Source organism: Lepidothrix coronata, unplaced genomic scaffold, assembly GCF_001604755.1.
Source record: "Lepidothrix coronata isolate B3197 unplaced genomic scaffold, Lepidothrix_coronata-1.0 Scaffold1, whole genome shotgun sequence".
Classification (NCBI taxonomy): Eukaryota; Metazoa; Chordata; class Aves; order Passeriformes; family Pipridae; genus Lepidothrix; species Lepidothrix coronata.
Genome location: NW_016690181.1, coordinates 9,437,730 through 9,465,310, shown reverse-complemented (window position 1 = coordinate 9,465,310; position 27,581 = coordinate 9,437,730). Strand labels below are relative to the sequence as shown.

General features: G+C 39.6%; 1 protein-coding gene across 1 annotated transcript in view; it reads left to right on the top strand.

Moving 5' to 3' along the window:
• The window catches only part of LRP5 (LDL receptor related protein 5), a 134,746-nt gene that overhangs the window by 89,340 nt on the left and 17,825 nt on the right, over window positions 1–27,581 (top strand). Inside the window, exons 8-14 of the mRNA XM_017810915.1 lie at window positions 16,039–16,255; window positions 17,813–18,102; window positions 20,079–20,305; window positions 20,635–20,819; window positions 22,448–22,771; window positions 23,854–24,056; window positions 26,450–26,661. Of these exons, the coding sequence (XP_017666404.1) occupies window positions 16,039–16,255; window positions 17,813–18,102; window positions 20,079–20,305; window positions 20,635–20,819; window positions 22,448–22,771; window positions 23,854–24,056; window positions 26,450–26,661 (1,658 nt within the window). The remainder of the gene's footprint in view (window positions 1–16,038; window positions 16,256–17,812; window positions 18,103–20,078; window positions 20,306–20,634; window positions 20,820–22,447; window positions 22,772–23,853; window positions 24,057–26,449; window positions 26,662–27,581) is intronic.

Sequence of the window (27,581 nt, the reverse complement as noted above, 5' to 3'; positions counted from 1 at the left end):
TCCGAGCCTTCTCCAGGCTAAACAGACCCATCTCTCTCAGCTTTTTCTCATAAGAGAGATGTTTCAGTCCCTTAATCGTCTTCATAGCCCTTTGCTGCACTCACACCAGCATGTCCACATCACTTCTGCTGAGGAGCCTGGAATTGGACACAGTACTCCAGGAGAAGCCTCACCAGTGTTGAGCAGAGGAGAAGGGTTGCCTCCCTCAACCTGCTGGCAGTGCTCCTCCTAATGGAGCCCACGTTACCATTAGCCTTTTTTGCAGCAAGAGCACATTGCTGGATCATATTCAACTTCTTGTCCATCAGGACCCCCAGGTCCTTCTCTGCCAAGCTACTTTCCAGCTGGGTGGCCCTCAACATGTGGAAGTGCCATGGGATTGTTCTTCCCTCAATGCAGGACTTTGCAGTTCTCCTGGTTGAACTTTACAAGGGTGCTGTCAGCCTAATTCTCCAGACATCATGTATAACCTTTGAATAAACATCCAAACACAATTTAATTTTAGCTAAGGGATCGTAGGATTGGCAGAAGGGGTTTAAGAAACTGTAGAAATATTTTGGAACATTCTCTGTAGAATTGTGTTTCATGTAAAGTGAGAGTGACCACGTCATTGACCTTACCATGGAAAAGGCTAAATGAAAAAGTAGTGTTATGTGGGCCTCAAGTTCTGCATGACTGTTTGTCCAAGGGTAATCAAGAAAAATATATTCATATGAAGAATGTGCTGTTCTTGTGTCTCACAGTGGCTCAGTCTTAGGTTGCCTTGCTACCTACAGTGTTTCTTCTACTGAACTTTAATCCCACAGCACTACAGCTGAGAGGACAGGAAAAGTTTCTGGTTTTAAACTGAATCAAATCCTTAGTCTTGCTGCCTGAACAGCCACAGGAAGGCATCTGCTGGGAGAGAAGGAAATGAGAATGAGCTGCAAAGGCTGATGTGTAAGAAGGTTTCTTGAACCATCTCTTCCAGTGTCTTAAAATGATCATGAAGTTTCTGCGCAGTTGTGTAATAAATTTATAACCTTAGCTGTGTTAAGAGAGCTAAATGAGCATCTTTAACCTTTACACTGGCTTCACTTTTCTCAAGTATGTGGATCCACATTCATCTAGGGAAGACTTTACACTTGTCATAGATGTCTGTTGAACAACACTGGCTTTTGCAGCTCTTATCGAAAGCAAGGGGAGAATCAAATTGAAGAACTTCCTCCTAGGCATATCAAATAGTTTTGCACTGGGAACAACGAGATCCAGGAGAACCAATTTCTTGTCTTCACATACCTCTTGAAGAAGCAAGGAAAAGGAACTGGGAATCTTCATACACATTTCTGGGGGTATTAACTTGAGAAGAAATAATATGGTTTGAATTACCATACTTCATTTTTTATTGGCTGAAAAATTGTAAGATTTCTTTTTCTTTTTACACAGAAATATTTTCAGGAAACCTTCTTTGATTATGTAACTGTTTTCATAGAAGCAGCTGTTATATTCATATTAGAATATGAATTCTAATATTAGATATCTGATTCCTGAATGGACTTCTGTGAATACCCCTCCAACATCTTTCAGTTCTGCCATTGACCTCTTCTAAGCTGATAGAGGTTTCTCTCTAATTCCTTCATTAAAAAAATGAAAAAAAAAGTTTGCATTGCCTTCATTCTGTGTTACTGACTTGAATTATTGCCTTTTTTTTTTTTAAGCCTCAGTTTGGCCAAGACTGACATGGCTGGGCTGGAATTGAACACAGGAGAGGTGAATACTTCTGTGTTACTCAAGCAAGATCAGGAGTGATCCAGCCCTCCTCACAGAATGACTAAAATTATAGTGTCCATCTGTCAGGACCAGATTAATGTTTTAGAATTTGAGGAGCCAGCCTGGCAACTGAAGTAGCTGAGGATCTCTATAAAATATTAGTAAAGGCTGTAATTTTCAATTAAAGCTAATCCATTTGTAAAGCTAAGTAGCATTTGTATTAATGGATGAGGCCAGCAAAAGGCTGAATTTAAAATGGAGTAATGTTTTTTTGCTTTGTTGCAGTTTGTAATTTTGAGTATGTGAAGTTTGACTCTTTTAACAAGGTTGAAATAATTACCTGTAATGTATGTTGACTAAATTGCCTTTAGGATCAAATTAAACAAGTGTATTTTGTTTGCAAATGTATTTGTGACTCAAATCCTTGTTCAGAAGTAACCTTTTTTTGTGATTATTTACTGGTTTTGCTTCAAAATAAATACTTATTTCAGGATTTTCATGCATAATTATAGATTTTTTTGTGTGTGTTTTCATAGGCAGCTTACCAGTGATTTCTTTAAGCTTTTTTATTGTTGTCAGAAGTTCCAGTAACTTTAAATAAAGCTTAAGCATTTGTTTCTGATCAATTGAAAGCTTTCTGTAAAAGTATTGTGAGATAGACTGATGATACAACTGCAAGTAATTTTGTTTAACTTGGAATACAAGATGTTCTACTGCTTTAAAAAAGAGGCACTGTCATGCGTTTATTCTCAAAGATAATGACATGAACAAGTGCAGCAGCAGGGTTATGCCTCTGTTACTGTAGCAGGTAAAAGTTGCATCCAAGTCCAATGCTGTTTGAGATCATATTTGGTAGAGTTCCTCCAAAGCCTTCAACATTGTACAGCACTGGCATTTTTCTCCAGTTCTCCCTTCCTTTTCACCTTTTATTTCTCTTATTTACTGAAAGTATTACGAACTAGAAATGTCATGTCCATCTGGATACAAGCTCTCTACTTCTAATGAGAGGTACAGTTTTGGGTTTACATGAATCAACTCAAACTATCTGTCTCTCTTCTTGTACTTGAGAGTTGTATTGTTTGAAGAGGCATTTGTAAGATCTCGGCAAGGAGCAGTGGGTGTAGCTGATGATCTCCTGTGATCCCTCTCTTCCGTTTGCGAGCCTGAGTACTTCTAAAATCATACTTGAGCTCAGGGACCTCAAGGGTTCTAATTTGGAGATTCTTCCTTTCCTAATTAGGATCAGAAGGTAGGAAATACTTTCCCCAGATGATCATTTCCAGTCTTTCTTTCTAAGTCATCTTTTACTTGTGTTCCTTTCAGGACTTCCTATTACATTATTGAGTTAGAACTTTAAAAAAGGCATTTGTACTCAGGCCAAAGTCCATCTGCTCCTAGTTTCTATCTCAGACAGTGAACCAAAACAGATATCTACAGAGGAGGAAAAACCAGGTGTGCATACACTATTTACCTGAACTACTCTCTCATCTTTCAAATATTTTTAAGCTCAGGGGCTTTTACTTGACGTGGGAGGGCAATAATTGATCCGTATAGTTTGGATGCCTGAGAGATGAGAGTTTAATGATCAGCATTTCTGCCTTTGCCTATATTAAAATGTACTGTTAGACGAGTGTATTTGTGGCTCACCTGAAATGCTTTATTTTTTTGTCTACCAGTCCATCACTGTTGTTCTAGCCTGAGCTGCCATGGCTGCAGTTGCTTGTATGCTTCAGAAACAACTGTTTCAGAAATAACTATCCTTCTAAAAAATCATGAAAATATCGTTACTGGTGTTTCATTTTCCTTTCCTTGTAAATCCAGCCTCCTGCAGTATGAAGTTTTCAGTTGTGCTAGCCTTCAGGGAAAGAAATACTATCATTAATTGATTCTATTTTAAAAATGTATCATTCAAATTCATACAGATTTCCCACCCCTTTAAAACTGAATCCTGGTTTTCTGAGGAACCTTTTTAGGCTTAGAAGCATCATGTGGCAATCTGGTAAAATGAGGTATTGCCCCAGTCCAGTGTTTGCAAGGTCAATGCAATGCCTGAATACGGGACAGAAAGACAAATCTTGGAGTGCGAGCAGGTGGAATTGTTGCCTTCTCTGCATGTTCAGGGTGAAAAAGCTGTGCTTTCCCCCATCACTAGGCTCCCCATCTTTCACACATAATAATTTGAAAGTGAGCCTGGAGTTTTGGATTTTAGTTATTGTGGGAGAAAGTCGTTAGTTGACTTAGTTAGATTACAGATGAGATTGGTGTTGGCTCGGTTTTTATTTCTTGGCTTTGCACACATACCCTGTGGGTGACAGTCGCATGCACAGATTGTAATTTGCCCCTTTTACTTGGGATTGAGTGTCTTCAAGTATTGCTGGTTTCACAATAAATATGAGCTTTTGGGGCATATGCATAGGATTAAGAGAGCACAAACTTTATCATTTGTTTCTTATTTAATGTCAGTCCTCTAAGGTACGATTATCTACTCTATAACATGTAAGTCATCAATTATTTATATATTTATTATTTTAGAATATGTCCTTTGATTTTAAGCATAAAATCACTCCTACTATGTCGGAGGGCAAGAACTCCTCGTGTTACCCAGAGAGACACACTGTAAAGATGTGCTTTTCCCCTGGGTCTGTTACATTGCTGAATATGGTGTTACACAAGTTCTTTGCATCAATGCCTGAAGGCAGTCCAGGCCCTTTCTCTCATGGTGTGTTCCTGCTCTGTCTTGGCTGGCATAGCAGTCTGTTCAGCCACGTGGAAAAACAGAGCAGGGAACTGATCCAGCTGAAAAATAACCAGCCAAAAAGGTTTATATTTTTCGGTCTGATATGTTTTCTGCCACACAAGTCGTTGTGCTGACATGGCAAGAAGATGTCAGGGCGAACAGGAGAATGAGGGGCCAGAAGCAAAGTGGCATCTGCTTGAACTGAACTGAGCAGCACTGCCTGCCAGATTTTGAGCTGTGCTCTGAAAGATGTATTAGCTTGCCTCCTTTCTTTGGTATTGAGGAGCAGTTTGAACAGACAAGGCAGGGTTCGGAAAAGGGAGAAATTTTATACATTTTATGCATGTGGAGAAATAGTGTTTGGAGAGGTATGGTGCCTCACTTGAGGGTACACACTGGGATCCATCTTTGTCTAATATTTGAGCTGTAAGACCAAACCATCTTCTTGATGCCTGAGTTAGCTGCTCAACCTCAAATAATAGGGACTCTTAGGTACTTTACTTTTGGAGGACAGCTCTTAATTGTGATCTTAGACCAGCTTATGAAAGCTTGCAAGTTGCAGTTGACTGTAGCTAACTGCCTGAAGATGTTGTGTATGTCTGCTCTTCTCTTATCAGTAGATGCTAAATATATGTTTTTTATTTACTTATGTGGGGGTGCAGGGAATCATGCCCTAAGAATCTGTCTTGTAAGCTAAAAGGACATCCTAAATTTCAGCTAAACTCTTGACTCCTCTGTTTAATATTGGTTTGATCTAAGAAGCTCTTGATGAACAACCTTACTTGGATTTACTCTTAGGAGCCTTCAGCCCTTCTCACTCTGTGCTGATTAGGCCTAGGGCCAAGGATTGAAAATAAGCTGTGTGATGTGGACTGAAGAATTCATATTCTCTTGAGTGAAACCACGCCATATGAACCGTGGGGAAGTTATTTATCTATTTATTTGTTTTCTTCCAGTAGGTGGAACATGTTGCAGATTAGCCTCACATAAAGGGTTATTCTACCTGGCACGTGCTCTCACTTACCTGAGAATGGGAAGAGAGGCACTGTTGTGTGGTGAATCCAGCGTTAGGTTGGCCCTTGAGTCTCTGGAGTACTTAGTGTTGCTTGGTGATTCAAGGCAGCTTCTTTCCTATGCTTCTCTTGTCCTGTCAGGAGATCAGGATGGTGTTATTTTCCTTTTTCTTAAAATACACTGAACTCATCTGGCAAAAAGGGTTTCTAAGAACTGGGGTGGGACAGTTAGATCAATTGTGAGATTTACATAAGAAATGTAACATTCTGGGCAATTTAGACCGTCAACTGATGGTCTGACCTCCAGAGAAGACTGATGAAGAGAGAGCAATGTAGTGGAGCATCTTCTTGTGTTATGTTTACCCCACAGGAGACTCTGAGTTTTGGCTGCAGAAGTGGTGGCACCTTCCCTGTGTGACACCACAAAACACATTCTGTACTACAGTAATTGGAGACAGGGCCTTCAGCTGTGCAGGACTTGGTTTCCTATGGCAAACTTAATGGGCTGAACTTCAGCTCTAAGGGTCTGTTTGTCTTGCCAGGCTTTGGCCTGAGAAGGAAAGGTAGCTTTTTTTGAGAGCAGATCAAGATTGTGCTGGACAAAAGTTAAGTGTTTCACCTTTTTAGCCATATGCAGGGATGAGAGACCATCATGTTTTTTTGATAAACTCTCTGAATGCTACCTTGCATAACTTACTGATATTAATAGTGTCTTAGATAAATGACGGATATTGTTGCTTATCCCAAGTGACAGCGGAGTGCAGGCAACTTATCAAGGTAGGAGGTCTTGTTGTTATCTGTTCTTTCAGGAGGCACGTTTCAGCTGTGAGAGGGCTTGCATGTGTCAGAACTACATGGCTTAGTTCTGCAGGAGCTAGCAATGAGGTTGTGTTAGCACAGTATCTTAGCCTGGCCTCTGTACAGCTGTTGATACTCCATTTAACTGGACAGCCTAGTTTGGGTTTCTGTGCATGGCTTTTGCTTACGCTTTGTTGACACACACACTACATGGTAGTATGTAAGACTGGATTTATTGGATTAGTCCAATGCAGTGTTTCTATAAATGGTACAAATAGAAGGGAGTCATGATCAGAATTTGCTGTTTATTTGGACCAAGAGGCTTCATGAGATGAGGAGCTGGATGAACATTTGTAAATGCATTCAGGACTCCTTAGACTTTCACTGCATCCTTCCAAAGAGACATCGAATGCCCGCTGCCTTTGGTTGTGTGTTACTATTTCATCTGTCTTCCTCTGACAGAAATATTTAATGAGAGAACTTTGATTCAGTTTCTGAGGAATGACTAAGGAAAGTACATGAGACTTGGCTATTCCATTAATAAATGAGGATAAAAGCATCTATTCTTCAAGGTGTAGTGCCATGAATAGAGGGACATGTCAGCTAATCTGGGGTCTATTCTTTTAATCTTTGACTTCCAATGGAATTTACATATGTGACACCTCTGGTGACTTAGAGCATAAGGGATTCATTATTGGACTCTTTGAAGCACTGTATGTGCCTAGCATGGTGTGAAGAGGGTGTGAAGGGCTACAAGTGACTTTTGATAATTGCACTGTGGTGAGGTTAAGAAAAAGAATATGTTATGATTCTCCAAGGCAAGAGTAAGAAGCTGAGTTCTGAGCAAGAGGTCCCACTGTGCTGGACAAAACACTAGCAGCTTAATCTCAGTTTACTGTGGACAGAGGCTGACTGCATGAGACCCAGCATTGTATGGCCACGGGAGGGGGTCATGACTCGACCAGCGTTTCTCGATCAATTGTTCAGGGACCTCTCATTGTCTCTAACATAAAAGATTATTTTCAAAAGATTTAAAATCTGTGTATTTTTAGGTAAGCAAACAAGAAGGATAAATACAGCAGCACTATGTACTACTGCATCTAGCTTAATTTTTATTTCATTATAAGTTAATGTTAGCATGGTAATATTGGACAGGATGCAAGTTTTTTCCTTGGAAAGATTGACCGGTACTGGTACCACTTTCTGCTTCAAGATTAAGTGTAGCTGTTATTTTTGGCATCCTTTTGACTTTTTAAGAAATTCCAGTTGGCTACTGAAATTGCTGACTTGTTTTTTGGACTCAAAAGTTTACCACAAATTTTTTCTCATATCAAGTTCATTCTGTTTTGTTTTTTATTTTGTCTTTCCTCCATGTTGTACATACACCTTATAAATGTGCTTGCAGTCCCAATATCATCATCAGGAGTATAACATAGTAAATATTTATATGATGTGCTTTTTCCACAGACTTTTAGTTGTCTGTGAAGTTGAGAATATGTTTGGATTTGGAAAGGAGAAGGTAAAGATCTTAGGGGATTATTCCAATCCATTTAAAGAAATGGAAAATCAGGAGAGAAGTGAGAAAAACTAAGATACATGAGTTTTAAAAATATTACTGTAAAAAGTTTAAATTCCTCTTCAGCTTTCCTGGACTAGTTACCTAGAAGTTGGAAACACATATTGTTTTCATAATGGGTGTTAGCTAAATTTCAGAGTTGTTGCATGCCCCTTTAAACTCATGGCGGTCAACATTTGAGAGTGAAAAAGTATTTACAGAAGGTAAAATTTCCCTGAAGTGCATTAAACAAGCGGCTCCTACCTAAAAATAAAACTGGAATACTAATTCAGTAGTTTCTCCATGCTTTAAAGTCTAGCCACCAGTTGCCATAAATGATTTTTGTGTTTAACTTTTTCTGTTACTTTTTAAAGTAGTTTTAAAGTATGTGATCAAGTTCCTGCTTATGAGAGATAAGTTACAGAATTAACCAGCTGCAACCTTAATCCTCTGATATCCTGTAAGCAGAAAAAAGTTCTGGAAATGTCAGGCTGATGTAACTTGTGGAAAACATTTATATTTATAAAACATAAGCAGGTTCAAAATCACAATCATGTTAACACAACTTTTCCAACAAGAACAAATTTATCCATCTATCAGTGTTAGAGCTTATTTCATTTTGAAAAGTCTGTCTGAAAATGCAATACTCTCCCTGCAACTAAAAAGATTTTGGGAAGCCCTAAGAGAACACTGGGAGTGATGGTGATTTGATATGGAGAAATTAATAGATCAATACTGCAAATAAATAACCTCTTCAAATGGCGATAATATGAGCAAAAGGATAAAAATGTATTTTGTGTATATTATTCCCAGAGAAAATGGGGAATCACTATAAACTAGTTTTTTATCATGTAGATTTATACTCTGTTGCATTTGTCATCTTCATAGGCGGTTGGATTGTTGGGTTTATTTTTTAGCAAGTCCCTACTTAACTATCTTACCTTCATTTATAAGTGTAGATTTTACTTTGTCTGAAACAGAACAAAGTGTTTAAGAAAATGTACTGGAGTGACTGCATTTGGAACAAGGTTTTAGAGTGTCCCATCAAGAAGCTGACATTGCTCGATTGTTGAGAGTTTTCTTTGTAGGAGTATCAGGAAATTTTGAGTGCAGGCTCTTTTATCAATGGCTATAATTTTGTATCACACACCAGCTACTTTGCTTTGCCTGTCTGAAGGACTGGAACAGCCCTACCGACCACAGCAGGCCACCACTACAGCTGCAAGACATAGCCAAGCAGCAGGGATGGTTTGCCATTACTGCTGTGCTTTAGCTCCAGGAGGCTGTAAAGGTAGTTGTGAAGGAAGACTGCCAAAAAAATAGTTCTGACGTTCAATAATCCTCCTTGGAATTTTCTTTGCTGAGCATCTCAGAGTGGCTTTTGTATTGTGAGTAAAAATATCACCCATCTGTGTAGCCATAGAGAAGTATCCTGTCATGCTGTGTCTTCAGCAAGCTAAAATGACATGTTCTACAGTGAGAAATGAGAAAATGTCTCTTAAAGAAAGGAAAAGAATATATGAGAAACGGGTGGTGATGTGTCACTCACTACGCGTATTTCCAAAGGACAGATTGTTATTCACAGCTCACTCACGGTATTGTATAGATTGATTCTCTGTTTTCATGGTACACAGCTTACTGTGAATGTAGGTGGCTGATGATAGTTTGCAATTGCAACCAATCAAGGAATGTAAGAATTCAAAAATTATAATGTAAATCTGTGTCATCATCAAAAGTTGCCTGAAAGAAGAACCACAGTAGTACATGTAGGATTAATCCATGAAATATAATAGCAATAGAAGCCTGATGAATGTTATTTATGAGGCAGCTTTTACCAGGTAGCCAAAATATTGTCAAAGGGGACAGAAACTACTGACAACAATGAGGAACTGCTTTCTAAATTCTCAAGTGTTTGAAGCAACAGTTTGCTAAAACACTCAAGCAGTCTTTGTGGAAAATGACCAGTTATGGCTGTTGTCCATCTATCTCTTCTTTTTTGATTTATGGGTTCTGGTACTGTTTGTTTTAATATTGTTCCCTTTATTGCTTGCCAGTGTCTGCCATTACATGCCTGACATTTATGCCCTTCAGACAAAGGGGGAAAAAAAAAAAAAGAGTGCACTTTTATCCCAAAGCATCGATGAAAGGTGGCTCTGTTTCAGCTGTTGGAAATGTTAACGAATGGCTTATACTCAGCTGAATATAGACTGTGGTACAGACTGCTCACAGCTGTTTCACTCTTTGCTCTTTGGGGTAGGCTTCTTTACCCTTCAGAGTTTTCTGTGTCGTTCCAATTTTCTTTGTCTTTTTCGTTCCCTGTTGACTTCCCTGTTTTCTTTTCCATGCCACCCACATGATTTGTCTTCATAAGTTCTTTCTCCAGCCAAAAAAGACTAGGCATTTTTCACTTGAGATGCCGTTTTAGAGTCTGCTGGTAAGAATTGTTAAAAACCATTCACAGAATGGTTGAGGTTGGAAGGGACCTCTGGAGGTCACCTGGTCCAAGTGCCACCTGGAGATGGCTGCTCAGGGCTGTGACCAAATCACTTTTGAATAGCTCCAAGGGTGGAGAATCCACAACCTCTTTGAGCAACCTGTTCTAGTTCTCAATCACTCTCACAACAAAAACATAGCTTTCCACAAGATGTACAAGAGAAGAATCACAGACCCACAAGTCCACTACATGAGTCTCCTAAAAATATGTCAGTCGTGTCATTTTACTGTTGCGAACCTGTTATGTGTGATGACTGCTCACACAGTAATTTAGCTCAGCCCAAGAATTGATTTCCATTTGACTACAGCTTTGTCTGTAGCAATCAAATAAATTTTGTTTTATCTTAATGAATGAAATATAGGGGTAAGGTCTCTGAGTTCTCTTTGTTGTTCTGTCAAAAGACATCCTGTATCTATGCTGAATAGTTGTTTTTCTCATAGATGCACCTGAAATATTACTTGACTACATGAATCATGCTGATGTGTAGAATTTAATTGCATTGTTTTACTTTAATCTTCTTCAAAGAGCCAAGAGCTTTTGAGTGTTATATTTAGAAATATTTGTTAAATCATTTGCATACATTGCAGCAGCAGCTAAAAAAAATCACACCTTATCACCTTACCGTGTTTTTTGTGTAATTCAGTTCATTAAGGTGTTTGATGTTGATTTCATTTTACCCACAGAAGATTTTAGCTGAGCTTGGCAGTGCCTCATTAGGAGATTTGTCATTGAAGTCTTAAGACTAATCAGGGGCTTTCAGTGTGTGCCGCTGTTCAAGGGGAGCTTTCAGTGTTTCGTATGTAAAGCACAGCAGATTTAGTGTTGCATTTATCCTTTGAGATCCATTTATCAGTTATAGAGAGAGAACGAAAACCCTGAGTAGAATAAAGCCTATTCTAGTCAATTTGTGCTAAATTATAAGGATTGCACCTTAAAGGCTTCCCTTGTCTGCAGTTGGCAGATATTAAATGATGAGTTAATAACAGTATTTTATTATCTGTGCTGTTTTAATGAAAGGAGCTGTGCTTTTGGTGAGGCCTGTTTGTAGATTTTTATTTTGCATCCCTGTGGTTTAAGTTACTATGCTAGAGTAGAGCTGGATCTCTGGGAAGATGGGTGGCAGCAAAATTTGAAGTAAATGCTATGTACATGTGCCTATACTGAAGTGCATGTGACAGCTCACTGTTCAAGCTTTGCTCTGGCTGCTACTAAAAGATAGTCTCATGGTTAGTTATCACTTCCTGCTTGTTGCCCTGCATTAACTGCCACTAAGAGGGCTCGATTGGCCGCAGCACAGAAAAATCCTCCAAGTCAGAGCTGCCCTTTCTGCATCCAGGGGAAGCCTGCTTGGGTTCATTGGTGTTCTGCCCATAGTGAGAGGGCAAACACTCCATCATTTTCTTAGCCAAAAGGTAAGCTATTAAGCATTTTATTGCTGTCTGATTGCACATTTTGGACCTCCATTCCCACTATGTTAAACAGCCATATAATTTGGGAGTGCCACAGTAAGGTCTCACCAGAGCCTCCTCTTCTTTGGGCTGAACAACCACAGCTCTTAGCCTTTCTTCATAGTAGAAGTCTTCCAGCCCCCTGATCATTTTTGTGGCCCTCCTCTGAAGCAGCTCTCAGTCTTTCTTGTGTTGGGACCCCAGAGCTGGATGCCATACTCCAAGTGGGGTCTAAACAGAGCAGAGTAGAGGGGTAGGATCCCCTCGCTCGACTGCCGGCCACACTGTTTCTTATGCAGCCCAGGACATGATTGGCTTTCAGAGCAGCAAGTGCACATTGCCAGCTCATGTAGATTTTTTCATCCACCAGCACCCCCAAGTCCTTCTTGGCAGGGCTTTTCAATCCATTCATCCTCAGCACCTTGCACTTGGCCTTGTTGAACCTCATGAGGTTCCTGGAGTTCAACAGCTTGATATCATCTGCAACATCCACAGATGTGCATGGATTTATAATAATGTGTTTCTGCATCCTTGGATCCAACCTTTGCTGGTATATTTTAGTCAGCAGCTCTAGTATTTGAATTATACTTTGGCTGTCCATATCTGTAAAAGTAGATGGAAATGTGGTAGATTGATCATCATCCTGCTGATGCAGTGCTGTAGGGGAAGTGGTGTCTTGTTTACTTAGTGTGGCACCAGTTTGGCTCCAGCACCTGAGTATGCATGACGAACTTTTGAACCTGCTGGATTGCCTGTGGGATTGATAGTTTTCTAAGTAAGTGAGCATTTGGGGTTTGCCTGGACATGATGTAATGACATAATTGCAGAGCCATTTGGCTTTTAACCACAAATATAGACTTTTTTTAATGTACTCTATTTAGCTTAACAAAATGAAAAGATCTTAATCTTCAGTCTCTGCTACTCCATTAAGTATTAGAAGAATTGTAAGTTGATGAACTTACAATTGATAAAACTCCCCTGAAACTTAGTTTGCAGGAATGCTCGTGTTATTTTTAATTATCTCCAGCAGGAGGCTTTTTGTCTGGAAGGAATCCAGAGGTTTACCTTGTAGCCTGTGTTCAAATTCACATAGGCTGCTAGATAGTCTTAAAGGTCTCATGAAGTTCTTTTCCTCTCCAGTTGAAGACATCTGCACTCTGTGTGGCAAGATTGTGTTGTAGTGATGATGTTTGTGTACAGCACAGCTAGATACAGGATGCAGTAGTTGACTACTCACCTCTGCTGTTTAGCTGGAAAATCCAGTGCATGTCCCATGTGTGTGTAGTGGGTTGACCTTGGCAATGCCAGGTCCTCACCAAATGCCCTCTCTATCATTCTGCTCCCCAGATGGACAGGGGAGAGAAAATACAATGAAAGGCTCGTGGATCAAGATAAGGACAGGGAGAGATCACTCAGCACTTACCATCATGGGCAAAACAGACTCAACTTGGGGAAATTACTTTAATTTATGGCTAATCAAATCAAAGTAGGGTAATGGTAAATAAAAAAGAATCTTAAAACATCTTTCCCCCACTCCTCCCTTCTTCCTGGGCTTGACTTCACTCCCAGTTTTGTCTCCTCCCTCCAGTGGCACAGCGGGACAGGGAATGAGGGCTATGGTCAGTTCATCACACATTGTCTCTGCTGCTCCTTCCTCTTCAAAGGGAGGACTCCTCATACTCTCCCCCTGTTCCAGCATGGGGTCCCTTCCACGTGAAACAGTCCTCCATGAACCTCTCCAACGTGAGTGCTTCCCAGGGGCTGCAGTTCTTCATGAACTGCTCTGTTCAGGTCCCTCCCACGGAGTATAGTCCCTCAGGAACACGCTGCTCCAGTGTAGATCCCCTGTGGGGTCACAAGTCCTGCCAGCAAACCTGCTGCAGAGTGGGCTCCTCTCTCCATAGATCCTGCCAGATACCTGCTGCAGCATGGGCTTCCCATGGGATCACAGCCTCCTTCGGGCATCCACCTGATCCAATGTGGGGTCCTCCACAGGCTGCAGGTGAATCTCTGCACTCCCATGGTCCTCCATGGCCTGCAGGGGCACAGCTGCCTCACCACAGTCTGAACCACAGGCTGCAGGGGAACCTCTGCTCCGGTGCCTGAAGCACCTCCTACCTCTCCTTCTGCAACCTTGGTGTCTGCAGGGCTTTTGCTCTCGCGTATTCTCATCCCTCCCTCCAGCTGATGCTGCCTGGCAGTTGTTTTTTTCTCCCTTCTTTACTATATTATCCTGGAGGCACTACCATCATCACTGATGGGCTCAGTCTTGGCCAGTGGTGGGTCCGTCTTGGACCCAACTGGCATTGTCTCTGTTGGACATGGGGGAAGCTTCCAGCAGCTTCTCACAGAAGCCGCCCCTGTAGCCTCCCTCCTCCCCAAAAACTTTGCCGTGCAAACCTGATACAGTATGCTAGCATTTAACAATTTTTTTCAGATAATATTCATATCTTATTTGTGTTTCTCTAAAAGGGAAATGTTGTGCCCATATAACTGTGTCACAGAAGAAATGCATGTTGTTTTCACAAATTTGAAAAGTATTACAAGGTTTCAAAGTGGAGATTCAGTTTTTAAGTTTATTTTGATATCTACCGTCTGTGTGTAAACATACTGAAATTCACATGCTGGTTTAGAAAGATGTAATTGTCGCTGGTCATGTTGAAAAAATAAATTGTAGGTGCTTCTGCTGTTTATGGTGTATGAACAGAGCCTTACAACTCTATTAAAGTTGTGGTACAAATGATGGTTGATTTTGATTGCCCACATCATTTAGGTATTTAATGGTTTAATCTTACATTGCATTTAAGTTATAGATATTTATAATAAGAAATAAATATTGCTCAAGCAGTTAGTAATTTAAAAGTTGGGGAATACACTGTTCAAATGATCATAGGCCTTGAAGCACAGGACAATAGAAGCACTGCACAATGAAGGCAGCTTAATCACCTACAAGGTACAGGTTTAGTATGAGTCTGAATAAACAATTTCCAAATAATAGTAAAGGGGAGACTATTTAAAATCTCAATCACAGATCAGGGTAGCTTAAATTAGAGCAGAGCAGTTTTCCATCTGTAAGTAGTTTCTAGCAACAAATGGAGATTTGACCTGATCACACTGCAGAATAAATTGTCTTAAGTTTTGGGGTTTTGTTTTGGTTTTACTGTGATAATAAACTTGATGCCACTCATGGTATAAATTTTCAAGCAGCACCTTAAAAATAATGTAGATAAATTGCAGCTACCAATTGCAGTGGGGTGGAGAGAAATCTCAGGGTTTGTCAGATAAATATTTTACCTTGATCTTATAAATACACACTCCTTGCTGTGGGTAGGAGATGTCTAGATGATTGAAAAGGTGATTGCAGTTTGTATAGCAGGTGGAGGTGACTTTAGGTGTGTGGCATGTCAGCATTTTAATTTCCTGTCTTGCCCAGTGATTATTGATCTGATTATTGATCAGGGTCAGACTATATGAATGTCTTTCCTTTTCCTAAGCAAAGTGGGGTAGCACAAGATCATTGTAGTAATTGGTTATGAAATAATTAACCAGTAGCATATATATATGCACAGACACACACACACATACATATAAGTGTGTGTGTATATATATATTTGTGGAGCTTATCCCATCTCCAATACTATTTTGTCTTCTTTGCAGCTTTACAAATACAAATTTATATAAGGCAATACTTATTCCACATTTTATAGATGTTGCTTATCTTAAGAGTGAAAAAAACATAATTTTTTATGGTATAAAATACCCAAAATTTCAGAAAGTAAATATTTTACATGTCCTTGTTGTTCTATGAAAAAATTCTGATGGCCTGTATTCCCTGTGATTGAGGGCTGAAGGTCACTGCAGCAATCCCTTGTTTCTGGGGAGAGAGTTCAGTAGTGAGACCAAGACATGAGTGATGTTGAAAAATCCCCTGAATCTCACTCTCATCCCCAAAAAATACTCCCTCTGCAGTGGTCTTTGCAGGTTTGAACTGATGCAAGTTAAATACAAGTTGCTTAGATTTTTTTCAATGGAGAAGGCATGGCAGAAGCCACTTTCAGTCACATCATTTCAATATATTTCACTTTCAACAAACTTAGAGGTATGTTCTTTTGAAAGGAGCATGCTGGGAATTTCAGGAGGTTTTTGCATAAAAACAGTTGTTCAAAATATGATTGATATTGCCATTTTAATTGTACCCACATTAGAGAAGATTATTTTTTCCTTTTTTCTTGGGCATTCCACAGGTCATAAATGTTGATGGAACAATGAGGAAAACCCTTCTAGAAGATAAGCTTCCACATATATTTGGGTTCACACTGCTTGGAGATTACATCTACTGGACTGACTGGCAGAGACGAAGCATTGAAAGAGTTCACAAGATAAAGGCCAGCAGAGATATCATTATTGATCAGCTGCCAGATTTAATGGGCCTTAAAGCAACAAGTGTTACCAAAGTGTTTGGTAAGCATGAGCAATATAGGATGGGTCTCTAGGAGCTTCTAGGTGAACTTGCTTTCATAAAGCAGCTGTTGATCACTTGTAATGAGAATAACTGTGGTCTGATTTGAATAATTTTAAAGGAAAATCACACCTATTATTTGTCAAGTTGGGAAAATACAGTATTGCAAAAGAAGTGTGGGCTTCCAGTTTTTAGTGGACATAAGTCTTCCACAGCTTCCACTACACTCTTTGTATTTTTGTGAGAATTTTATTTTATCCCTGGGTCTACGCTATAGGAATCATTATTCTCACAGAAATGCTTCATTTTCTGTTGCTCTTTTCTTCCAGTGCAAAGTCCCAGTGATGTTGAGTCAGCAGAATGCTTTTCGCTATGTTGGGCAGTACAGGCAGAGTCAGTCACCATAACAATGTTGCCCCAAAGCATGTGACACTTATATATTAACTCTAATGCCTCAATTGTACCTAAATTTTAACAATTAAACCTAGCCTTTAGCATGGGATCAGCAGCTGGATCTCCTTGTTCTTCCACTGCATCTGCTGAAGGTGCAGCCAGTGTTTTAGGTCCTCTGCAGCGAGTATGTCACAGGACCTCCTGGCTTCAGTAACTAATGAGAGATGCGTGTTCATCACAGATTTTTCTACTGCGTGGAACACTGGAGTCTGGGCATAGCAGTAAACAGATTCATTGGTCAGCTGTTAAAACTACTGAGAATAGTCACAGTGGAATCACATAAAGTAGGTTGTCAAATTACACCCTGACAGTACATGGATTTCTAGCTTTTCAGGAAACTGTACTTGAAGAATAATGAAGTCCTCAAGCTGCAAGTTATGCCATTGGACTGAAATATGTATGCCCTGAAAAGGGAAAATGAAAAGAAACCTGGTTGAGACTGATCTTGGAGATCTTTTTTGTGTGGTAGCAGTCTTTAAATACCTAAATCCTTGATTCCAGCAGATGGAGAAAGGCAGTCATTTATCTGTTGGTCCTTACTTTCTCCTCCACATTCCCTCCCCATCACACAAAAAAATAAGTGTGAGATTGTGGTGATCTTGTTGGAACTGCTTCTGCTAATGTATCTTCTCAGCTTTAAATTGAACATCTGGGAAAGTACTGCAGTTATCCAGCTCCTTTCTCACCCTTTTGTATCACTGAACGTTTTTGAAAACTGATGGTTTCAAAGAGATACAAAGATGGAGTACTTGGCCAAAAATAACCAGCTAATTATCTGCCTTCAGTGACTGAATTTAATCTTTGGGGAGACAAGAAAGTTCTGTTTGTAGCTGGTATTTTTACAATAGGAGGGATAGGTCCAGCTTCGTTAGTCCTGGGTAGAAGGAAAGAATCCATTTGGAGTGCTTTTTTTTTTTAGAATTCCCTGTTGACAACCCAGAGGCTTAACTTACTTTGAAAAATTATAGTGTTGCTGCTCACCCTCCCATGCTTCTCTTTCCCCTCCACCTTCACAATGCATTTGTATCTGGTTTGGTTGGTTTTTTTGTTTTAAGGAACTAATTTAATGCACTAATATATGTTTTTGTTTTGTTTTGTTTTTTAAGGAACTAATTCATGTGCAGAGAACAATGGAGGCTGCAGCCATCTGTGTTTCTTTACACCCCAGGAGACCAGGTGTGCCTGTCCCATTGGCCTTGAGCTGTTGAGTGACATGAAGACTTGCATCATTCCTGAAGCCTTCTTAGTTTTCACAAGCAGAGCAGCAATTCATAGGATTTCTCTTGAAACCAATAATAATGATGTTGCTATTCCTCTTACTGGAGTCAAGGAAGCATCTGCTCTGGATTTTGATGTCTCTGATAACAGAATCTATTGGACTGATGTTAGTTTGAAGGTATTACTGACATGTGAATTCCTTGAGTATAAAGCCACAGAGCAGTTACTTTGATCTAACAAAGGTCTCTGTTACATGATCTATCCTGCAGTTGCTAGTGTTGTCATTGAATTGCATCCAAGGAGACCCTTGGAGATGAAGACAGTTGCATTGCTGAATGCACAGTAGGATGACAGGCATCTTCCCGCTTCAAATAAAAATCCAAAGTGGCGTCTGGTTGTACCGAATGCCTAAGTCTTGGATGCTGGATGTGTTGCAACCTAGAAAAGCTGTTTTCATGTCACACAGTAGAGTAATTTGAACTTGGCAGCCCCCTGAGCTTTCTGTCCTCTTCCAGTTTTGACTTGAAAGACAATTGTACTCAATATTAACATTTGGCAAGTGAACTTTGGATTGGTTGCTGTTAGTCTGTGGCTCCAGCTTGGCATAGAAAAGGCCAGGGAACTTGTCCAGTGTCCTCCACTCTATGTTAAGGCCCTGCCTGCCCCTAGTTCAATCTCAGTCTGTTCCCCAAAAGTTTGACACTTCCTGTGATGTTTGGTTCACATCCACGTGCGTGCTAAAGTGTGTTGTGCTCTTCATCAGTGTTACTTTGCTTTCTAAAGTGAATTAAGTAATGGTAGAAAATTACAGATTCACTTTACTATAACTAAATTCTTCTATTTAGCCTCTTAATAGGTTTTCCAAGAGCAATCAAAGTTTCCTTGCCAATGTGCCCAAGCCATAATATGGAAAAGGTCAGTTTTAAAGCCTGAAGGGCTTGTGCAGTTTCCATAGCCTCCTTGTGAGGTCTAATGAGGGCCGTGCTTCAGTGGTAACAGTGCCGGTTTTGCTGTGGTATCTTTCTTTTGGGAAGAGTGCCAGTGTAATAAATTAGTGTAGTGCAGACACAGTTACTAAATAAATCTCACATAAGGACATGGAGAACAGGAGTTATGGTCATCTTAACCATTTGTAGTGGAAAACACATTACTTCACCTGCATAAGTGTGTAGATCCCAGTCTCACACTGTGCAGAACTGGGAAACATTTTACTTGTTTTTAGCGCCCTGAATTATCTAGCATACTGTATTTTCACATATCAGGTCTGTTTCAGCACCTCTGGGTTCTCATTCCCTCTCGTCCCCCACATCCTACTGCTTAGCAGCAGGTATTATAACTTCAGAACCCATAGTCATCTCCCTTTCCTTTGGTGACCACCACTTCCCTGATCTCCTCCAGCCTCTGGTTATATGAGGATGCATTTTCAAAAACTATACTACATGATTTCTGGTTTTGACATTTACCTTTAAAAATATAAAATGCCTCTTACCCTTATACATTAGTTTATCAAATTATTAAGAAATCAATAGCTGAATTGTTGGCAGGCATGTAGAACAATTGCTCAGTGTTGATAACACAGGTGGATAATTAATCCTGCAAGTTACCATTTCCCTGGCTGTTGTTTCAGTGCTCCTTGTTCGGCGGGACTTATTTATATGTGTGCAGTCCTTGCCCTATGACTTGTTTTGATGAGTGTGCATAACTAAAATGTAGATGGCATCAGGAAATGTGCTCCAGGTGACTGGTTATGAGAAACAACTGAATTTAGATGTCTCCAAACTGAGATGTGTTTCTAAGACGTAAAACATTACAGTGAATTAAATAATTTTAAAAACAGCTTCTTGTGTGCAAATGGAAGAGAGGGAGAAGGGTCAAGGAAGAATCTGCAGCTACATACTGCTTTCTGAAAATCATACCCTTTTAAAATGTCTTGGTCTGGTCATGAGAAACCAGTAGCTTTCTGAAAATTCAGATGTTTTTATCCTGAGAATTTCTGTATCTTTTTTGACTATGTAAATTAATTTTTTAAAATGTAAAATGGCTGATTTTTTTTACTAATTTCTTTTTGTACACTAAACTTCGTAATCGTTATTCCTTTTTATTGCAATTGGGTATCTGTAAATGCTGTAATATTTTTACACGATTGTTTTTCAGACCATAAGCCGAGCTTTCATGAATGGGAGCTCTGTTGAACATGTGATTGAGTTTGGGCTAGATTATCCTGAGGGAATGGCTGTAGACTGGATGGGGAAGAACCTCTACTGGGCAGATACTGGGACCAATCGCATTGAAGTAGCCCGCCTGGATGGACAGTATAGGCAGGTCCTTGTGTGGAAGGACTTGGACAACCCGAGGTCTCTGGCTCTTGATCCTACCAAAGGGTAAGGGACGGTGTTGTTTTTCAAAGCTTTGTGTGCATATTCTTGTATGTGGCAAGTTATTTGGCAGCTTATACAGCTCCATTTCTTCAGAGTCTTTGGAAAGACAATAAACATTCCACAATCCCATGGGTTACAATGAAAAATTAATAATTGTCAAAAATATTATTCTGCCTTTCTCTAAAAAAGGAATATTATGATACTGCACATAATCACATGGGTTGTGGGGTTTCTTTTAAGAGCCGAAGAAAAAATTTAGAAAAGTCAAAGCATGCAGCTAAACCCAATCATACTTAGCTGATATGTTCTTTTTGTTCCATTTCTCATTGCAGATACATGTACTGGACTGAGTGGGGAGGAAAACCAAGGATTGTTCGAGCGTTTATGGACGGAACAAACAGCATCACTTTGGTGGACAAAGTGGGTCGTGCCAATGACCTCACTATTGATTATGTGGACCAAAGGCTCTATTGGACTGACTTGGACACAAGCATGATTGAGTCATCAAATATGCTCGGTAATCTAGTGTTACAGTACACCAGCCAGTACAGAAATATGCACTGACAGTAGTAAAGCAATTGAATAATATGAAATTTGAACAATATAACTGATATTAAATCTGTGTGTGAGGCTCACCTGTCTGTAGTTCCTTGGGTCTTCCTTTTTATCTGTTTAAAAAATAGGAGTGATGTTTCCGTTTTTCCAGTCACTGTCAGCTTCATGGCTTTTCCTTTTTCCTGGAGAGTGGCTTGCCAACCATATCAGCCAGTTGCCACAGGACACTGGAATGCATCTAATCAGTCCCCATAGACTTGTGCCTATTCAGTTTTATCATGTTGTTCAATGTCTTTTTAGTTAGCAGGTTATAAAGACGCAGGTAGACTTCTAGCAAGTGAGCTCATCTGTTAAGATGATGTTATTAGATTTGGCCTTTGGTATGCAGTGCCAATGTCCTTGCCAGGATAGATCTAAATGAGTGTTGCTGATAGAAACATCTACCCCACCAGAGATGAATAAAGCACCCCTAAGTGGATGAATGAATGTTCTTCCAGCTTAATCTTGGGCATTATAAACATTACCCAGCAGGAGAACAATCACTCTTTGGGGAGATTTTCCTCCTTCTACTGACTATGAAAATTGAATTATGCAGCTACCTCCTTCCTTCAGAAGAGTCTTTCCCCTAAATTTATTACTGTGGACCAGAATTGCTCTAAGAAGTATCTGAGAGTGTGCAGGGTATCTGTACCCGTAACACGGAGAATTCAGATTCCTAAAAGTTACATGGGGAGGTTGCCTCTATATTTAGTTCTGGTGGTTTACAGGGAAATGGATTCATATTCTGGTTTATGGGTTTTTTATTCTTTCTCAAGTCTTAGTCAAAGGGAAAGTAGAGCAGAGGAAGAAAAATGAGGTATTCTGTAGAATCTAGCATTGGGCGTTTGAGACAAGAGGAGATGATGCTGATAAAGTCTACATCTTCATTTGATGTCAGAGATTCGCAGAGGTTTATGCTTGAAAATGTTTAGGAAGGCAGTTTACAGTAAGAGTTTACACAGTAATGTGTCTCTGGCAGTGGCTATGCTCTAGAAGGTGTTAAATCTGTTATGAATGTTGTGAACTGAACCACTGAGTATGGGAGTATTGAGATTTCTGCTAAACAAATGGTTTCCTAAAGTCTCGGGATAGCTGTATGTTAAATTGCACCGTGAAAGATTTGTTTCTTGAGTGAAACACCATAATTTCTCGTAGCTGTTTCACTGTGAATCTCAAGTTTTGTTGCTTTCATGCATAATAATTTATTGGCCTAAGTGATTATTGGAGCTGATGGTATTCTTGAATGTGTTTTCCAATGTCCATTTGGGACAATAAGCATGAGACATGTAAAGTAGTATTTGTTTTAATTACAATACACTGACAGAGTTTAAAATTGTTCTGTAGGCAGGAGGGTATCAGGATAAGGTTTTTGAATGAAACTGTTTACATTGTCTCTTGAGCAGATACTGCTTGATAAAGAATCTCATGATGCTGATTTGGGAAATGATGTTTTATTTTAAAAAGAAGAAAACAATTTTTCTCAATGCCAGTCACATTCTTCATTTTATATCATGGGAATTGTCCTTTAGTTGATTATCCTTCTTTTTGCAGGACAAGAACGAGAAATCATAGCAGATGATCTACCTCATCCATTTGGATTGACCCAATACAGTGACTACATCTACTGGACAGACTGGAACCTTCACAGCATAGAAAGAGCAGACAAGACCAGTGGGAAGAACAGGACACTTATTCAGGGCCATCTGGATTTTGTGATGGATATATTGGTCTTCCATTCTTCACGTCAGGATGGCTTGAATGATTGTGTGCAAAATAATGGCCACTGTGGTCATTTGTGCCTTGCCATACCAAATGGATTTAGATGTGGCTGTGCTGCTCATTATACCTTGGATCCCAACAGCAGGAACTGTAGTTGTAAGCCTTTTTCTTTGCTACTACGTTCTGCAGTGCTTTTGGCTCCCAAGTGTTTAACGGGATGGGATCACAAGTCCATTTCAAAGGTTCTGACTTTAGAAGTGATCTTTAAGTGTGAGGATAGAGTATGGAATTTTATAGCCATTTTTGTGATGTGAGCTAGGATGAAGATATGTATTTTAGATCTTAGAACTGACAGCGCTGTCAAGTCTGGTCTTTCTTGTTTTACCAGAAGTGCTTTCTAGGTGATTCAGCTGTGTGATTGAAGCTTTCCCACTCCTTACCTAAGCGTGTAGGTGTGTGGAAGAGAAATTATCAACAAAAAATGTCTTTTTCTCCTAAGTGTTCAGTAAAGTCAGCAAAAATAACATGCAGTAAAACTCCTAAGTAGTCTGCACAACAGGCAGGTGCAGTTGAAATTCATATAAGTTTGTTTTCTCCCTCCGTGTGATATTACAAGCCTGCTGGTTGACTGGTTGTCCAATACGAATTTAAATTTCTAGTAAAAATAGCAGATTAATAGGAAATGGACTGTTGATTTTAAAAAAATAAACCAACGAAGCTTTGGGCCTCCTGCAAAGTAGCATATAAGGAAATTTTAACTGGGTGACTTTTTGGAAGGCAGGTCCTGCAGACTAACCTGGTCTCTTTCTATAGCAAAGTGACCCACTCAGTGGATTAGGGAAAGGCTGTGGATGTTGTCTACCTGGATTTTAGTAAAGCCTTTGGCACTGTGTCCCACAGCATTCTCCTGGAGAAACTGGCTGCTTATGGCTTGGACCCGTGCGCTGTATTGCCCACAGTCACTGGTGTTACTTAAATTCCACATGGGGAACACAGTTACTTTATAATATGAAAAGGAAATACTTTCTGGTTGAGGATGTGCATATTTACCTTCTGGAAGTACACAAAGAAACATTTTCAACTTAATAGCAAAAATGTCCAGGTTTATGAGTTATCTTAATTTTCATTGTAAATAGAAGTGTCTCTCTGGGATTTTGTTCTAAATATTCTTTGTCTTCTGTGGGGATATATTTTTGTGACTTGCATTTTCTTATGCATTCTGTTTTGGCTTGTTTCAGCCCCTGCCAGTTTCCTGTTATTTAGCCAGAAATCTGCCATCAGCCGGATGATACCAGATGATCAGCAAAGTCCAGATATCATCCTACCTATGCATGGTCTGAGGAACGTCAAGGCTATTGATTATGATCCCTTAGATAAATTGATCTATTGGGTGGATGGACGTCAGAATATTATAAAAAGAGCCAAAGATGATGGCACTCAGGCAAGTTTACATCTTGTATATAATTTTGAGTTGGTCTTTTTGTGTGCTTTTTGCCTCATGCTTGACCTTCCCCTTCTGTTTTCTGCACCAAGGGATCATCATTTTAAACTCTTGTCAACATTTATTCATTTATATTCTATTTTAGGATTGTGATTTCAATTTATACATGAAGAAGTGGAATAGAATAGAGTACATTATATATAGAAATTATATGCCTTGAATTGCAATCTTTAGTTAAGGATGGGCACTCAAGTAGGGCAGACTCGTTGTTTATACTTGGGACATATAAACTGTATTGTAAAATCAATAATGTGGATGCCAGTTCTGAGATAATGTTGTCATCATTGTAAAGCTCTTTGAGAATGAAAATCCTCAGCTATCCAAGCTGTAGTTAAACCCTGAGGTAATGATGAATTGATTGCTGTGCCAGATATATGTGCATGGCTTATCCACATACTTAGTGGTTTTAAAGTGTTGGGGACATTACTTTTTTGCACTCGATATTCACACAACAGTGGTAAGGAGTGCAGTGTTCTTCCAGGCAGTGTTATGTGTTAACATAATATAATTTCCAGGTCAAGGTAACAGATTCTTTGAAAATTATCGTCTGAATAAGAATATAAAACAAAGTGGAGAATGGGCAAGTTATCTTTTCCTATTTCTTGGGCAGTTGTATCTAAACCGTATGACATGATATCGAAAGAAATGCTCTGGTCTCTTCATGCCTCTAGCAACTCAGAGGGTTTACAGTTTCCTTTAAAGGTAGAGATGACAGCTTTGTTTTTTGGCCATTTCTTTTAAGATCAGGAGTAAATATGTTGAGATGAGCAGCTGGGTTCTGGATGAATTTTGAAGTTTTGCTCTTGCTTTTTTTATGCCAGATGCTCGTTTTTCTAGTGTAGCTTCTCTTTGGTAATTCTAGGTTCAAATAGCAGTGGAGATTTATTTCCTTTGTGGTTTCTTTTACCTTGGCCACATAGCTTTGAAGATACAGATATCCCCTGAAAAATTTGACTTTTGAATCCTCACTAAATGTATTTACTTAGTTTACTAACATTGTGCTGTTTGCAGATCGTGCATATAAATTTCATACCTGGTTAATGTTGCCTTCGGTTTCAGGAAAATAATTATTTCTTTTTATTGCTAGGCACACTGTCAGTACAAAAGCTTTATGTAAAAATAAAAAAACCTGTATATCACTATGCTTAAAATGAAATTGTGGAAATATAACTTTTCACAAGTGATGCTGTGTTGGGTGCTTCATTTGACTTAAGCTGAGCACGGAATGGTGTCTTTAGCTTTCTTGGTCCATATGAACTCTTTCTGGTACTCTTTTTGTGTTTGGATTGGGAACACCGCATTAAGACACTTAAGGAAACCACCACTGTCCCCTCACCAATATTATGTCAGCAGAGGCAGTCATCTTTGAAGACTACTTTGATGCTGGGAGTCCTGCCGCCGGTATCACTATCCCCATGGCACTGGGATTGGCTACATGCTAGTGGAGCCTGCGCGATGTTAAACAGAGACATTTTTTCCCTTCAGGAATTTTTCTCTATGCTCTGGTGCTCTTCAAAGAAATAAAGTATTGAAGTCTATGTTAGTATTCACAGTTGAACGCTGTGTTGAAAAGTATAGTGAATTGTACGTGAGTTAGATTGGAAGGGTTTGAGGGTAATGACTCCAGAAACTTTGCAATAATGTCAAGTTTTGTAAGCTCTAGCCTGAAGACATGAGAGTGAAAGCAGGTAATGTTGTTAGCAGAGGGTGAGGCAGAAGTGTAGCCATTTAACATGTAAGCAAACAGAACCAAGTTTTGTTAAAAGATTTTAGGTTTTAAGAGAAGAGGGACTTGAAGAAAATAAGTATCTACTACACTACAAATAATGAAGGAAGGAAGCTTTGGCAAGAGATAGAGATTAGTTAACTGACTGTATAACAGTGCAGATCTGTCCAGAAGCTTCCCTGGTTTCTTGCATTGGTTCATTCAAGCTTGTTCCATGCATAAACATTCACTAATGGTTTATGTGCTTATTGGGGGTTGTGACTAGATGATCTTTAAGGTCCATTCCAACCCCTTAACATGTTATGATTTTATCATTCATCTATCTCCTGGTAATAAATAATACTTAACAGAAGTCCCCACAACCACCTTGTGGGGAGTTTTGCGTAATCTTACGGATTTTGTCCAGATGTTTTCCCTGTGATCCACAGTTTGAATCAAACCCTTTTTTATTAAGCATTATTTCACTCCTTATATTTGTTTCCTTTTGGTTGGTTTTAGGTGTTTCTGAACCATCAGGTTGGTAAGCCATGCTTTCTGTGCAGTCAGTGTTCTTCAATCAAAAATCAGAATAATTACAGGAAATTGTTCCCCATGTGTTGTCTTGCAGCCTTTCACTGTGATGAGTACTCCAAACCAAAGTCAGAACCCAGAGAAGCAGCCACATGACCTCAGCATCGATATATACAGCCATACCTTGTACTGGACTTGTGAGGCCACAAATTCAGTCAATGTCCACAGGCTGAACGGCGAGTCGATCGGGATGGTGCTGCGAGGGGACCACGACAGGCCCAGAGCCATTGTAGTGAATGCAGAGCGAGGGTGAGATTTCTTTCTGTACCATGTACAGAGCACTCTTGGGATGTATGTCAGCTCTGTGTGTGTGAATCTTGTGCTGCATCTAAGTATTTTTAAAAGGAGAATTTCTGAATATTTAATTGTTCAGGATGTAGGCGCTTGTCCGATTTTGTCTTTTGAAGGTATGCAGCTTTCTCTTCCTTTTGTCTCCTTTTCCAGCGTTCACACAGCCGTGTGTGAGCAACTAACCTGGATGGGGAAAACAAAGTAAAACCACCTTATCATGTTCTCTGTGTGAATACACAGCCCTGCCACCTAATGGGGAAAACAGGAGAGTTTACATTGTGTCTGTATGAACTGGGCGTCTGGCACTTGGTCATCATAAAACAAATGTTTCCAGGGGGGAAAAGAAGGAACTTCTCATATGATGCAACTAATTCCTGCTAATCTAGTACTCTAACATTTAAACAAACACTTAAGGTGCTCATGTTCTATACATTTTAATAGTTAGTTCTGCCTTGATGTTATCTTAAAAACTTCTGAAACAGGTAGGATGCACTAGAGTGATTTCCCACAAGAAGAAAATATTTTGTTTTGCTGCAAAGCAGTTTTGGTTAGATTCAGCAGATGCCATCTCCACTTCTGGTGCTTAGTAACTGGTGCTTAGTAACTTCATTCTTAGGTGTCAGACATGGTCCTTTACCATTCTCTTTAATAAGATAGGCGCTTAAATCCCAATTAACTACTAAATGGCTTACCATGTGCTTGGCAGATGTTGAATGACAATATTTCACAACTGTGTGGATACGACAGTACCTACAGACTTTATCTGGAGCATTTATAGGACTGGTATTTTATACCAATGTGCTCTGCACAGTTCAAAAGCTGTTGTGGGGAGAGGGGGATTAGAGGAAAGATTCTAATCTTATTGAGACTAAGTCACT